Raw genomic sequence first — 16208 nt, forward strand, 5'->3', positions numbered from 1 at the left:
AAATTAGGTTCATTTTATTAATATATCTGCATGTCGGGACAGTATATTTGTAATAACTGTTACATGAGTCATAAATGTATGAAATATGACCAAGAGTTACGTCAGCCAATACATTTCATAAATGGCCATTCTGAAAACAGTATAGTACATACCTACTTTGGTCAATGATTGCTTTAATATGTTTCATTCAATGATAACACTGAGCATATTTAGTGTATTAGTGCCTATTAATAATTCCTTGATGTAAATCCAGTCGAGACCTAATATCCGTCGGTTGGCCATGATAGACATTTTGGCCGCCATTCCCAACCTGTTTTTTTAGAAATATCTTGCTTAGTACTGCATTGACAGTCATGTCACATATGTGTCTCAATCCCACCATGCAGATATATTGTATAAAGTGAACCTATTTTCATAGATACCTGACATTAGACTGCCTCTAGTTTTTACCTACTCTATTATTTGGGATGAAACAGCAAACAGAAACAGCAAGCCTCCCACGGGACTTAGCCTCTAGATTAAACCAACAAGCGAATGAAATGACAGTCCTTGTGTATTATTTGCAAAAATGAAATGTTTTATTTCTTTACACCTTTTTCATTAAAGGACACTAACCCCCTGAAGACGGGTATCTACATCCTGAATGTAGGCTTTAAAAACGCCGGCGAGTACAGATGTACGGCTGAAACAACCCTTGAGGAAGACAGTAGAATGGCCGTGCTCACTGTCATGGGTACGTCATGTCCAACGTCATAGTGACGTCAAGGGACCAAACCTAATGTCCAAGTAGATCCCTGTCCTGATATTGTCTCAGCCCTAGGGGGATTCTTGGAAGAATAGGTTTCCAGTATCCCTTGCATTTCGGACCGCCTCCGTGGTCTAGTGGTAGAGCGTGCGCCCGGAGAGAGGAAGGTCCGGGGTTCGATCCCCGGCCGCGTGATGCCAAAATACGTTAAAAGATGGTACTTGTTGTTACCCTGTCTGGCGCTCGGCATTAAGGGGCTTAAACAAGAACTGGTCGGCTCGGAGTCAGTATACTCTGTCTGAGTGTGGTATTCATGTTAAACTGCAGCATGGTATCTCAGTGAGCTAGCACTATAAATCGGCATCAGTCCGGACTAGTACAAGCAGCCACACACACGTACATGCACGTCGCTATATAAGTGCAATAATCTTGGACGCGACGTTAAACCCCATTTCACCTCACCTCACCCATGCATTTCGTGAGATCCGACTAAAGAGAATCAGATGATCAGGCTCGGCGACTTGGCTGATTGCATGTTATCGTTGCTCATACTGGATAGCCTGGAACAGACTGAAAGACAAGAAGACTGCAGAGACATCGCTGAAATATTGCTGCCTGTAAATCACCCACTAACTCACTAGATGACACTCGCTCATCAGACCTCCAAATAAGCTCCGTACTTGCGTAATAAAACAAAATGACCATCACCAAATTTTGAGTTGCTTGCGTACAGATACGTAATTAAATATATTAAAATCCCAAAAGTATAAATACTTTGCGTAATTATCCAATGCATGAAATACGTCTACGTGGTGACGTTATGCTGATTAGACATGTGTGTCGCTGTAGTGAGTTAATGCGACATGGTACACACTTGGGGCGGCACACGATCAGATACAAATTAGAATTCACATGAAATAGCGCTTTTAGCAGACTTATTGAAATAAGCTATCTACTAATTGATGTAAAAATACCTAATAGACTGGCCCAAAGGTTTTAAAACTATATTAAATACCCTAAGAAAACCTTCAATACCCAATGTGAATGATAAATTACAGTAAAGTACGGTTATAACGAACTCAAAGGGACTACTAATTTTAGTTCGTTTTAACCGTAGTTCGTTATAAGCATATATACAGCATAACTACAGCAAATAGTCGGGACCAAAAAAGTAAGTTCGTTATATCCGTAAGTTCGTTATAAGCGTGTTCGTTATAACCGTAGTTTACTGTATGAGTAGATACTCAATGGTTAAAAGAATCTGGTTCTGGAACCATGTCTCATTCAACTTTAGGATCGATCTAAGCTTTGGGTAGAGGGGACTAGGAGCTGATGGGTATTCATTCCAACATAGAAATGGTTCTAATGATTAGAATTGGTAACATTTGTACACTTCCAACCGTTGTGTAAACGGCTTTAATATGTGTAATGATCTTACGGCATTGTCATTTTCCTAGTTGTCTTAACGACTGTATCAAAGCAATGTCATAAAAATCAGATAGTTCTCGCTACCGTTAAACAAAGATATGAGGACATATCATGACCGGTCACGTCAGAATGACGTTTCGCGAATGACCGACCAATGAAATCACTCAAACGAAGAGGACATTAGCCAATAAAAAAGCAGTTTTCTCGAACTTTACGGCACCAGTTTCAATCTGGCGACTTTCATTCCAGACGGCTTTGACAAATATTTTGAGAAAGTTCTCTTCTAAGATTTTGAAAATTGAACAAAAGAAAATTCTGGAATGTGTAACAGATGGCCGAGATTGTGTGGCGGTACGTCCCGCGGGCTATAGGAAGTCTCTTCCGTTTCAAATGTTTATTCAGCTGAAGCGAGAGACAGACCATCAATTTGACGGAATCAGTCCGTATCTGTCGTGTGAAATACACCGAGGTTCCGTTCTTAGAAAACACATTCCGACTGTCACTTTCCCAATATGACTGGTCGGATGAAAAGTCGTTCTTACGTGACCCGTAATGGGATGTCTTCAGGTTTTGTTTAGCGGTAGCGAGAACTATGATCTCATTTTAATGACATTGTTTTCAATCCAGAGGCGGTTTTTAATCCCCGTTTCAATGAATGCTCAAATGAATCATTTATGACTTTTGAGAACAAGACAAATATATTTGATGTGTTTCTGGTTCACGGTACCCCGAGTCAGTCCACAATGATCTAACTCGTAGCTGTGGACAAGAACAGTATATGTGTTAAAATACCTTTTTGTCGGTGCACAGGACCCCCCGGAGAGCCTGCGGGTGTGTTTGTTGAGGGAGGGAGCGTGACAAGTCACGGGGCCCAAGTACGATGGTCGCCGGGTGCGTCACGTGGACGTCAGATACTGTACTACGTCATAGAAACAGCCACCAACTTTGACCCGAAATGGAGAGAAATAGTCCGAAGTAAGTTGTGTACAGTTACCCTGACAATACCAGCAACAAATCTGTTCAGCGTTCTGCAATGAATGGCATCGCAAGATACGCAGTCGTAGATACGCCACATATTTAAACCCGGCGAAGACACACTTCCAGAACCAAGAAGGGTGCGCGCTGGTTTCTTGAATCGTATGTTGGGAAATGCTTCAAGCAGCAAGTTTTTGCAATGCATGTACGGTTTAATAAGGGTTACTGTTTATAGTTTTCTTTTTCATTGCAAACTAAAATTACATGTATCTCAGTCTTTTTGTCGATCAAATTATTTTCTAGTTTAAACCCCAAACATTTTACAAAAATAGCAAAACTTGAATTTGATGTGGTCGACTTTTAGCTATGCATCTTTTTGATCATGTACACCGGCTATCATGGAAATTAACTTTTACATCATACAGCCTCATGTCATTGCTTGACTTGAAATAGACACCATTACACAATTTTTCGACCGCATGTACTAATGTGCACACGTATTATTCGCCAAAGCCACACACTTAAGCACGCTCAATGCCGTACTTTCTTACCCCGGTCAAGGGATCAGCGTGTACTCAATTTTCATTCTCAGCTTCCTAGGGAGTATACGTGTGATGGAGAAAGGTTACGTATGCAATCCCGTGACGTATTGACGGTGATTGTGCTCGGAACTAATGTACTTCTCTGGTTACGTTACAGATCTGCCAGACATCATGACTCTTAATGACCAAGAGTCACTACAACACATACGGCAAGCGGACGTCGTGGGGCTCAAACCAGGAACCGGTTACATATTCAGAATCAGAGCCATAAACCAGTATGGGATTGGAGATCCGAGTCTGCCATCACGTAATTACACTGCAAATCTGCGTATATGAGTGAGTGAGTGAGTTGGGTTTAACGCTGCTTTTAACAGTATTCCAGTTATATCGCGGCGTGTCAGTTAAATGTGGGAGGAAAGCCCGAAGTGATGCAGGTCTCAGACGTTTACCACTTCGGTGAAACCCACGAGCACGGGTGCTGACAAACCTAGAAACATAATCGGGGCGAACCGGGATTCGAACCCACAATCATAGGTTTCTGGCGTGTCCATGGGACGCAACTCTGCACATCGAATCGCGGCGCCTTAGACGACTGGGCCACCCGTGCCCCCTGCGTATATGACTAACCCCTTATGGGATGCCATACTCATTCGGACCTATTGCAAGAATAAGGTTTTACGCCACTGTGAACAGTATTTGAGTCCGTGACGGCGTATCAGGCAGAGGTGAGGCTGATCGTATAAGATTAACCCACGAGCAGAGATTGTTGGTTGGTTGGTTGGTTGTTTTACGCCGCTCTCAGCAAAATTCCAGCTATATGATGGCTGTCTGTAAATAATCGAGTCTAGACCAGACAATCCAATGACTGATATCACGAGCATCGATCCACGCAATTGGGATCGATGACATGCATCAACCAAGTCAGCGAGCCTGACCACCCGATCCCGTTAGCCGCCTCTTACGACAAGCATAGTGGCCTTTCCAGGAATTGTAATCAGGGCGAATTTGGGATTCGAACAAAATGATTGTCGGATCCTTGCACATCCTGGACAGAGCGAAGTGTGGCGCCACAAACGACTGAGCCCTTACTGTCTGTAATTGTACCGTTATAATGACCATGGGCACGTTTGTTTTAACTTTCATTTCATTTGTTTCATTTATCATGCAATTCTTTTTGTAGCGTTCATACAGACGCCGAGTGCCCCACCCATCAAATCCCCGGATAACGTGAGGGGAGGAGGGGGAAGCGTGGGGGACCTGACCATTGCGTGGGACGTGAGTATTCGACTTTCGCCACCTTAAAAAAACTGACGCAATCCATCTTCCCCGGGGAGTAGAGTATGGAAAGGAGGTTCGCTTTGTATACTTCACAGGGAGCTGAGAAAGAAAATCGAGTGCACACTGATCCATTAATAATGTTGTTAGTGCTTTGAGCATACTTCAACTGATGGACTATAGAGCATTACAAATATCCATTTATTATTATCATCATCATCATCACTATCATCATCATTAGTAATAGTAAACCTTCTGAGAACGTTTACTGGACCTATTTATGTATTATGTGCTACACAGCCTATGCCCCCCGACGACCACGGCGGTTCCGGTATCGGCTACAACATCTACTACAGACTCAAAGACGGCAAGGATGGACTGTGGCAATACGTGAGTAGACCCGAGTGATATCGCCACCGACGCTAGTGACACGTGTTATTCTGTCGGCCGTAGTCATGCATCAGTAATTGTTAATCGTGGATCATGTAGCTAAAGATTATTTTATCGATAGTTTTTAAAAAAACAGTTCATCAGTTCTTATGTGTCTTCCCGAGCCAAGGGTGTTAACTGACTGTAAAAGTCCAGTTTCCACCCTTGCCGAACTACGCTGGAATGTCGTGGCTCGATCGTAACACCACCAGTGACTATTACGAGTTACGTCCCTTCAATGGTCCTCCTATTGACCAATCAGATACCACCCCTCACATCACTGATATTTATTTCAAACAAAATGGCGGCGCTCAGTCAAGACGATTTGATCGATAATCAAGATCTCTATTGTCGTAAAATTGGTCTTACCCAGCGAAGTGCATCAAATCATTTGAGCAACTTCATTAAATACATGAAAAGTTTTGGAAAACTATCTATCAACGCCCATTTGGATGTACACATGCTTTACAAATACTGCAGGCGACGGAAATCTGCACATTGAAATCCATGTTGTTTACGAACCGGATGTATAGTTCGTTGCGCGAATTTTATTGGACTGTGCATAAGCTCGTTAGTCCAGCCAAAATGTAACTCCGGAATTCAAGCCTATTTCGGCAAGGGTGGAAACTGGACTTTTACAGTCCGTTAACTCCCTAGCTCCGGGAAGATGTTTCTTCTGTAGTTCATAATGACTATGTTGCGTTCAGTGCTGGTTGAGAACAAATAACACAATTATTTAATCTCAATTTCCCTATGGGTCCTGGTACTATAAAGAACATTATTACTTGCCCGTGAAGAGATCACCCGTTTAATAAACATACAGCTTTATTACACATTGTGTAATACCAAAACGCGTGCTTATGTACTCTCTGAACACGTTTCACGAACAAATATTGAAAGCTCTCAACATCCCTTGGCTTATTCAACGACATTGCGTGTGGAGTTGATAGGTCACTGAGAGGAGCTTATGCACACTCGATGACCCCAGCAACCTTGTTGCTAGGCTGACGTCACATGGCATTGTTTCGCCGATGGATCTTGCATCAAAATTCCACAAATTACGTCATCGGGTATTGTGACGTTATTGAAAACTTTGAGGTGCAAGGCACGTTCCACAAGGCGATCGTATTGTAGCCCAACGACAGTCGTTGGTCTAAGTTAAAGTATGTGAGATGCGAAAGTCTTAGCCCTACGATAACTTGGTGAATTCTAAAGGTAGACCCGTTGTATGGTATGAAATTCATACGTTTCAACTTTTGACGTGTTTAAAGTATTATTCTGTTAAACTCAATTGGACTATGTCGTGGATCATGTAGGTGTCAGCCTATTCATACTCAACAGTATAATTAAAAAACCCGTTATAAATTGCAAGTAATAAATAAAATACTAAACTCGCTCCCGTGTAAAACCAATTTTATGAAACTCGTGAATAGTTGTGGTATCTGACTCGCTTTCGCTCGTCAGATACCACAACTATTCACTCGTTTCATAAAATTGGTATTACACGGGAGCTCGTTTAGTATTCTATATTTATCTTTGTCACACGATCCATTATATTGGGGATATATATATGGTTTCGTTTCTGTTTGTCATGCTCTGATGGGACGGATTTGTGCTTTTGGCCTGGTTCATTTATTAACTCACCACATGAAATGGGTGCATTATTGATGATTGGTGAGTAAAACAACATTCACTCACTATCCTTCTGTTCTATTTCCCAAGGGCAAGGTCGTGGGGAACCAGGAAAAGTACGTGGCTCTCGTGGGAAATGATTATTATTACCTGGAGTATGAGGTCAAGGTTCAGGCCTTCAACGTGAAGGGTCTCGGTCCCAACTCTACCATTGAAATCGTGTACTCGGCGGAGGCCCGTGAGTCATGCTTAGTGAACTGTATCTTGATTATATCACTGTGTGTGGCTGTGAGGTGTAATGTTTGGTATTGTGAATGCATAACATCTCAAAGGATATACCCTTTCATATTCGGGAAGGAGGAGGGTAGAAGGGGAGGGGGTGTGAGTGAGGCCTGGGAGGGTTTTAGACAAAATAAGTTTTCAGTGTCGTTCGTCCCAAAACATTGTCTGGCAAATGTCTCTCTAAAAGGGGGAGCTAGACAGCTTTCGGGAACGTATTATTGTTTCAGAACATGAACAATGGCCAGAACGATCTTTTGTTGTAAAATCTGAGAAAATATTTTTTAAGCATTTTCGAGTATAGATTATTATGCTTGATGAATTCCCAGTTCCACTCTTCCCCCTAGAATGTCAAATGGTTCGGGCTCACCGGTCGGACCCACAAGTATCAAATGGTTCGGGTTCTACGGTAGGACCCACAAGTATCAAATGGTTGGCATGTACGGTATGCCCTACAAGTATCAAATGGTTCGGGCTCACCGGTCGGACCCACAAGTATCAAATGGTTCGGGCTCACCGGTCGGACCCACAAGTATCAAATGGTTCGGGTTCTACGGTAGGACCCACAAGTATCAAATGGTTGGCATGTACGGTATGCCCTACAAGTATCAAATGGTTCGGGCTCACCGGTCGGACCCACAAGTATCAAATGGATGGCATGTACGGTATGCCCTACAAGTATCAAATGGTGGGGCTCTACGGTAGGACCCACAAGTATCAAATGTTCGGGTTCTACGGTAGGACCCACAAGTATCAAATAGGTGGCATGTACGGTATGCCCTACAAGTATCAAATGGTTCGGGCTCTCCGGTCGGACCCACAAGTATCAAATGGATGGCATGTACGGTATGCCCTACGTGTATCAAATGATTCGGGCTCTACGGTATGCCCTACAAGTATCAAATGGGTGGCATGTACGGTATGCCCTACAAGTATCAAATGGTGGGGCTCTACGGTAGGACCCACAAGTATCAAATGTTCGGGTTCTACGGTAGGACCCACAAGTATCAAATAGGTGGCATGTACGGTATGCCCTACAAGTATCAAATGGTTCGGGCTCTCCGGTCGGACCCACAAGTATCAAATGGATGGCATGTACGGTATGCCCTTCTTGTATCAAATGGTTCGGGCTCTCCGGTCGGACCCACAAGTATCAAATGGATGGCATGTACGGTATGCCCTTCTTGTATCAAATGGTTCGGGCTCTACGGTATGCCCTACAAGTATCAAATGGATAGCATGTACGGTATGCCCTACGTGTATCAAATGGTTCGGGCTCTACGGTATGCCCTACAAGTATCAAATGGATGGCATGTACGGTATGCCCTACGTGTATCAAATGTTCGGGTTCTACGGTAGGACCCACAAGTATTAAATGGATGACATGTACGGTATGTCCTACAAGTATCAAATGGTTCGGGCTCTACGGTCGATCTTACAAGTATCAAAAGAGGACATTCCCATGATAACGCATGATGTAACTGCTACAGTAATCTTACGTGTTTCTCAATTGTATATGTAATTCTTCCGTATGTTGACACACATGTCTTCGTTCAGTGCCGGTGGGAGTGCCGTCCAACATCGGGGCTGACGGCTATAACGGGACCTGCCTGGAGGTGTGGTGGGACCCTGTTCCGGACACAAGAGAGTACATGAAAGGACGGGTCAAAGGTTATCAGGTAACAGAAACGTTCTTGAGGCAACCAGAGGCGGTGGGGTAGCCTAGAAGTTTAAGCTTTCGCTTATCACACCGAACACCCGGGTTCGATTCCCCACACGGGTATAATGTGTGAAACCCATTTTTTGTTGGCCTTCTGCTGATGTACTTGCTGTCAAAGAGAGGTTATGCCTTGTTTTTTTAATTAGAAAACAGTACCATAACTAGACGACAAAATCGAATTAGAATGCGTCCTTAAAAGTATTTTTCCAGTGTGATTGCAAAGAGTATGGTCGCTATGGAACCTCACAGTTATATACCATTTGGCACATGCTGTAGTTATAGTGGACGAGAAGTAGTTCTGTGTCAGTTGTGTTTATTAATCATTACCTTTATGTGGTCAATACAGCCTTGAGTTTTGTACTGATGAAAACCCATTGCCCCGATATACACGAACAAATTGACAGAACACAATCATACTTTCGCTCATACAACCCGTGTCCGGAAAAGGGAAATTGTCAGGCTCGGTAAGTTGGTTGATTTGCATGTCATCGTGTTCCATTTGCGTGGATCGATATTCATAATGCCACTCACAGGATTCTCTGGTCCAGGCTCGATTATTTGCAGACCACCGTCATACAGATTGAATATTGCTGAGAGCGGCGAAGAGCCCTAACACTACGTACATTTGTGTGGTGCGCATTCATTTTGAATTTATGTTTCAAACATCGTTACACAATGTGTCAATGCATAATCAACACTGAACAATAGGCGAAATAATCATATGAATTTTCACAAATAGTATTGCGCTTACGAAAAGAAATAACTGTATCATATCAGTTATTTCGATGCTTCGAAAGAGATATTTTTCGTCTATATGAAATGTGATTAGCAAACTATGACAATACATTTTCAAATGATGAATTTTTTTATAACAAATGAGAAACATGCCCGCTGTTTGATAAAAAAAGATGAAGCATTCATAAAATCCACGCATTACCCCAGCTGGAATCTTTTACGTCCGCGTTGGTATGGAAACAGTGTCCAAAAAGATATAGGCCACGGATATTCTGTTCACTGGACAATGTACTGTAATCTCCTATCTCCGTCTATGGCTCCTACACACCACCAGATCAACTACTGCCCCCGTCTATACGTCACCCTACACACCACCAGATCAACTACTGCCCCCGTCTATACGTCACCCTACACACCACCAGATCAACTACTGCCCCCGTCTATACGTCACCCTACACGCCACCAGATCAACTACTGCCCCTGTCTATACGTCACCCTACACACCACCAGATAAACGACTGCCCCCGTCTATACGTCACCCTACACACCACCAGATCAACTACTGCCCCCGTCTATAATGGCCCCGTTTATGCCTCTCTCTCCCTCTCTTTACCCCCATATCAACTAGTGACCTACGATAGGTTCCCTTTCCACACGCAACCCCCCCCCCCCCCCCCCCCCCCTCCGAAAATAAAAAAAGAAACAACAAAAAAAGACAAAAAAAACCAGATCAAATACTGGACCCGTTTATGCCCCTCTCTCTCCCTCTCTTTACCTCCAGATCAACTACTGGCCCAACGATGAGAGTGATCCGACTGACTGGATGCAGTTCATCCGGTTCCCCGGTCAGGTGAGCGAGGGGATGGTCATCGGTCTGGAGCAGAACGGCTGGACATGGATGGACGTCCAGGTATATAACTCGGCCGGACTCGGACCACGGATGGAGGCGTACACACAGGAGACGTTGCATCACGGTAGGTCAGGTCACCTACCGGGCCTCCTGTCTCAGTGAAAGGATTCCTAACTATTCTCCTGTTCCTAACTTCCGAAACTTCAAGTATTATTCAAAGATAACAAGGGCAAAATAAAGTATACCTAGTTTTTTTTTACGAAATTGAAAATTGAAAGAATTATTGTTATTTGATTATGTCCATTCAACCATCACTCATTCCTGCAACAGTTTGTCATCTAGATCTGTGGCTGGGTAATTTTGTGTAAAAATATATTGGTTCAATGGTGACTGGAATAAAAATTGAATTTACAACCACATGACCCTAGTATGTTTGAAATGCTGTAAATTTGTCCCGAAAGCAGAAAAATTGATTTAATTTCACATATAAGATGTCTAAGATACCCATGTGTATTTTGCAAAATGATTTTTAATTTTTAAAAGATTTAAATCAATTTATATATTAATAATTAAAACCACACGGAAGTATTCCATGTGCTGACTAAGCGCCAGTAAGTTATTATTTTAGATATAATATAATTGTTTACCTGATAATATTTTCAATTGAAAATCAAACATATGATTCAATCAACTGAGAGATATACAAGGCCGTAGTTAACTTTTTTTGGACAGGGGGGCAGATATTTGTACAAGTATCACTTGTCCCCAACTTGATTCAAATAAAACTGTTTTCTATATAAAAAATGGCTACGGCACTGATATAGTTTCTTTTTCTTCTAAGCTTATGATTGTGCTTTTATCAACTTATATAATTACGCTAGGACGTATACAAAGTACAACCTTGCTACCCCTTCCTTCTATTCCCCAGCACCACTTCTCTACCCTGAGGAGGTGAGGATCTACTCCCACGGTGGTAACAGTGTGCGGGTATGGTGGCGAGGTATCAGCACCACCATCGCCGAGGACAGCGTCACGGGATTCAAGGTAACGGACACCACACTCTCCCTCGTGAATACCATAGTGCCCCATCAGAACCCTTTCGATACAGCTTCTAATCCTAGTTCTTTTCCACTGTTTACAACACGAGTCCACGTACGTTCACAATCTAAACCCAGCATGGCAAAAAGGGGCATCTACATAAAAACTCAAAATGTTAAGTCGACTAATATGGCAAGGCGTGGTCATTGTGGTAACCCTTCTGCTTGTATGACCCGTGAAGATCCGGGGTAGAATAGGTCTTCAGCAACCCATGCTTGTCGAAAAGGCGACTATGCGTGTCGTAAGAGGCAACTAACGGGATCAGGTGGTCAACCTCGCTGACTTGGTTGATGCATTTCATCGTATCCCAATTGCGTGGATCGATGCTCATGATGTCAGACACGATTATTTACAGACCGCCGTCATATAGCTGGAATATTGCTGAGTGAGGCGTTAAACAACAAACAAACAAACAAACACAAACAAACACAAACAAACACACAATTCTACTTGTGTACTACAATGTAATGTCCAGCTAGATTTTGTACTTGTTAGGGGAAATATGCATTGCAAATGGAACTAAGGAAAAAAATTAAGTTCAATTTAAATTATCACGGGTGATGCATTCGTGCAAATCACTGTAATTTGTTGTGCAGAGTTGCCTCCGTTAGGCGTTTCAGAAACCTATCATGGTCAGTTCGAATTCTAATTATGTTTCTTGGTTTGTCAGCACAATATCTGGGTTCGTGGAATTCGCCAAAGTGGTCATCACTTCAGGCATTCTCTAACATCGAACTGACAACTGAATTCAGCTTAAAACCAAATTCACTCACTGATTAGACCGGTGAAGATCCGGGGAAGAATAGGTCTTCAGCAACCCATGCTTACCGTAAAAGGCGACTATGCTTGTCGTAAAAGGCGACTAACGGGATCGGGCGGTCAGGCTCGCTGACTTGGTTGATGCACGGTCAGCGATCCCAATTGCGTTGATCGATGCTCATGATATCAATCACTGGATTGTCTGGTCCAGACTCGATTATTTACAGACCGCCGTCATATAGCTGGAATTTTGCTGAGTGCGGCGTTAAACAACCAACCAACCAACCAACCACTCACTGATTAATGTGTGATTCAGGTTAACTGATGGTGACATTCGCTGGTGTCCGTTTCTTGTTTCTTAAGTCTACTACCACCTGTAATAAACCATATTCCGGCTGAAGAGTCCCTGATATCACTGCTTCTCTACACAGCTGTACTACTGGCCGGCCAGCGAGGACTACCGGTCAGCTGACATCTTCGAGACCGATGAAGTGGTGGACACGTGTATCCTTGAGGGACTGGACAAAGGGGTGTTATACGCGCTCAGAATAGCCGGGGTCAGTCCTGGAGGCGATGGCAAGAAAACACCAACCAAGTATTTCACTCTGGGTAAGTGTCGGCTTGACATCTGGGCATGCTTAGAATTGGGCACTGTTGGCTCGTCACGAAGACCCGGGTTTGAATCCCGAATGGTTGGTACGCACGGAGCCTATTGCTGGTATGGAACGTTGTGTAATGGGAGCTTATACGATGTCATCGCAGTAAAACCACCACACTCTCGTAGTCAGTAAGATAAGCTTTTAGTAGGAGCAGTTTAGAAAAATGAAACCGGTAGGAAACCCGCGTTGTGTGTCGATGCTCATGCTATCAACCACTGGTTTATCTGGACCAGGCAATTTGTCGTGCTAATAAAATCATATGCACATACTTATAGTAAATCGACTCCAATAGATGCGCTTGGTAGCCCTGGGGTAAAAGCGTTCGCTTATCACATCGAAGACCCGGGTTCAATTCTTCAGACGGGTAGAATGTGTGAAGCCCATTTTGTGTGTCCCCCGCAGTGATACTGCTGGAATATTGCTAAACTCACTCACTCGACTTTTGTGTGCCCATCGCCCGGTGTGTAACTCTGTGTGATAATCTGAGTGTCAGAGGTAACCATGGTACTAGAACAGGGGCGGTCGGGTAGCCTAGTGGTTAAAGCGTTCGCTCGTCACGCCAAAAAACCCGGGTTCGATTCCCGACATGGGTACAATGTGTGAAGCCCATTTGTGGTGTCCACCGCCGTGATATTTATGGAATATTGCTAAAAGCGGCGTAAAACCATATTCACTCACTTACTGGTACTAGAATGGCATCTTGTCCAGGAAATGAAGATCTTTGACAGAAAAAAACATTGTTAAATTATAGTTATAAAAATATAATATAAAGGAGCGCAGACTGCAGTAATCTAGACCTGCCAAATATTTTAAAACTGGCATGGGCTGTATTGGATATATTTGTTTCAGGGTCTGTAGACAGACTACCATGTGACATGAAGCTGCCAATGTAGTTGTCATGGTAACAATGGTGTCATAATTTAAATCACCGCGGATCGAGAATTATGTATTTGCGAGGGTTCGGGATGGGATGCGTGATGATTCTAATCTGTCAATAGGTCAAACCTGTGCTTGATGTATTTTTGTAATTACAGTAAACTACGGTTATAACGAACTCAAAGGGACCACTGATTTTAGTTCCATATAACCGTAGTTTGTTATAAGCATGTATACAGCATATATACATCAAATGCCCAGAACCAAATATATGTTCGTTTTATCCGTCAGTTCGTTATAAGCGTGTTCGTTATAAACGTAGTTTACTGTATTTTGTTGTTTGGTCTTTGGCCTATATGGATAAACTATATGTTCCAGGAGGATCTGTCCGGATCGACTCCACAATGGCGTCATCAATGACCATCAGAGCTGGAGCAAAGAAGTTCCGAGCATCTGTAATAGGTCTGCTCTTGTCGTTATTGCTCGCACTGCATATACTCTGAAGACACGGAAGTTAGAGGTCTCTCATCTATAAAGATTCTGTTTACTTGTGTCTGCACTCTAAGACAAAGGCACGCAGGTATTGAAATTGACATTTATGTGCCTGTTTACATCTCCAGCGCTGATACATGCTGGGAGGGATGCTTGTCTGGTTGCATTTACAAATTAATGTCCTACTTACTTACACAGCTAACCGGAGAATGTACAACGTTCCGCTTTTGTAAGACTAATGCAATACTGCCGACCTCATGTATGAATGTACCCAAATGAAGATATTCATCTTGCTTCATTGAAACCTATCATTGAAATATAGAGCCAGGCAAGGAAGTTGCAAAAATCACAATACAAGTTGTCAAATAACATACAGTAATGCCTCTTTAACTCGAATTACTGGGGACCATAAGAAATATATCGAGTTAAATGTTGTTCGAGACAAGCGGAGCTTAGACCACTGTACGGTTAGACTTCCACTGGGACCACTAAGAGTTGCATGTCCTTAACGACATATCGAGTTCGCAGGTTAACCAGTTTTACGTTAAGTTTGAGGTGACTGTTTCATGAATAATGTCTGAAATTAACGGTGTAACGTGCAAAGGTCAAGGCTGGTAATAACACCATGTTGTACAACAACTGGGGGGCAAGTTAAGTATACCGAGTTTCTTTTCTATGTAATTGAAACTATACCTCTCAATTATTTTATTTGTCATACGTTTAATTTTGAAATATCTTTTGTTAGCAATATTATATCCAAAAAATAAAACCAAGTGTAAGTATTCTTTGAGTGCTGACTAAGCGCCAGTACTCAAAGAATTCTTCCACGTGGTTTTATTTTTTTCAATTATATAATTTGAAATGGAACGTTTAAAAATTTAAACAAATCGCTTAATTCACCACTATTGATGGCTATCGTCGACATCTTATCTTTGCAAATCTATAAATATGCTTTTTTTTGGCACAAGTTTACATTTCAAACATGGTAAAGGTTTTGTGGTTGCAAAATCAATAATTACAGCAGATTACTTTTTAAAAACAGTTGCCGGAATGAGAAATGTTTCAATAAACAATCAAATGTAGAAACAGTTCGTTCAATTTTCAATTATACAATTGTCAGTATACTTATTTTTCCCCATGGTTTATGTTGGTGTGTTTATTTACAACATCAGTAGCGTGGTGTTATTATCACAATTTGGCTTTGTGCATCACATGTCATATCTATGAACCATTTAACCATTGTCGCGTGTATGTACGCTCATCAAACGAATACTGACAGTAGCAACAGAAGAAACGCGTACCATACACAATTCTAAAACATTCCATGATTGACACGATGATTAGATCAAAATCATTTTATCACAGCCATAATAACTCTATGCAAATTGTAGAATGTTTTTTTACCATTTACACATAATACATGTACTCAGAAACATTGTATTGTATTACATGTGGCAATCATCTTGTTTGGAATGTATATATGTCATCATGGTGTCTTCCGCTGTCATAATGTTACATAGTGTTATGTAATAAAAGTAAATATACAACATACCTAAAAATGTTTTATGATTTTATACAAGACCCACGAGAGTTTCCTGCTACCTGTTGTGAGACATATAATACCAATCGGAGACCAGCACGGGACCGTGAAGGTCCGGGGTAGAACAGGTCTTCAGCAACCCATGCTTGTCGTAAAAGGCGACTATGCTTTTCG

General features: G+C 42.3%; 1 protein-coding gene across 1 annotated transcript in view; it reads left to right on the forward strand.

The window, feature by feature from the left end:
• LOC124113988 (contactin-like) overlaps nt 1–14515 on the forward strand; it is a 37447-nt gene extending 22932 nt beyond the window's left edge. Inside the window, exons 15-25 of the mRNA XM_046474503.2 lie at nt 607–733; nt 2984–3148; nt 3848–3997; nt 4871–4965; nt 5266–5355; nt 7117–7264; nt 8863–8984; nt 10542–10734; nt 11539–11654; nt 12899–13076; nt 14381–14515. Of these exons, the coding sequence (XP_046330459.2) occupies nt 607–733; nt 2984–3148; nt 3848–3997; nt 4871–4965; nt 5266–5355; nt 7117–7264; nt 8863–8984; nt 10542–10734; nt 11539–11654; nt 12899–13076; nt 14381–14505 (1509 nt within the window). The 3' untranslated portion in view covers nt 14506–14515. The remainder of the gene's footprint in view (nt 1–606; nt 734–2983; nt 3149–3847; nt 3998–4870; nt 4966–5265; nt 5356–7116; nt 7265–8862; nt 8985–10541; nt 10735–11538; nt 11655–12898; nt 13077–14380) is intronic.
• The last annotated feature ends 1693 nt before the right edge of the window (nt 14516–16208 follow it).

Source organism: Haliotis rufescens, unplaced genomic scaffold, assembly GCF_023055435.1.
Source record: "Haliotis rufescens isolate VD_foot unplaced genomic scaffold, xgHalRufe1.0.p SCAF_4, whole genome shotgun sequence".
NCBI classification, from domain to species: Eukaryota; Metazoa; Mollusca; class Gastropoda; order Lepetellida; family Haliotidae; genus Haliotis; species Haliotis rufescens.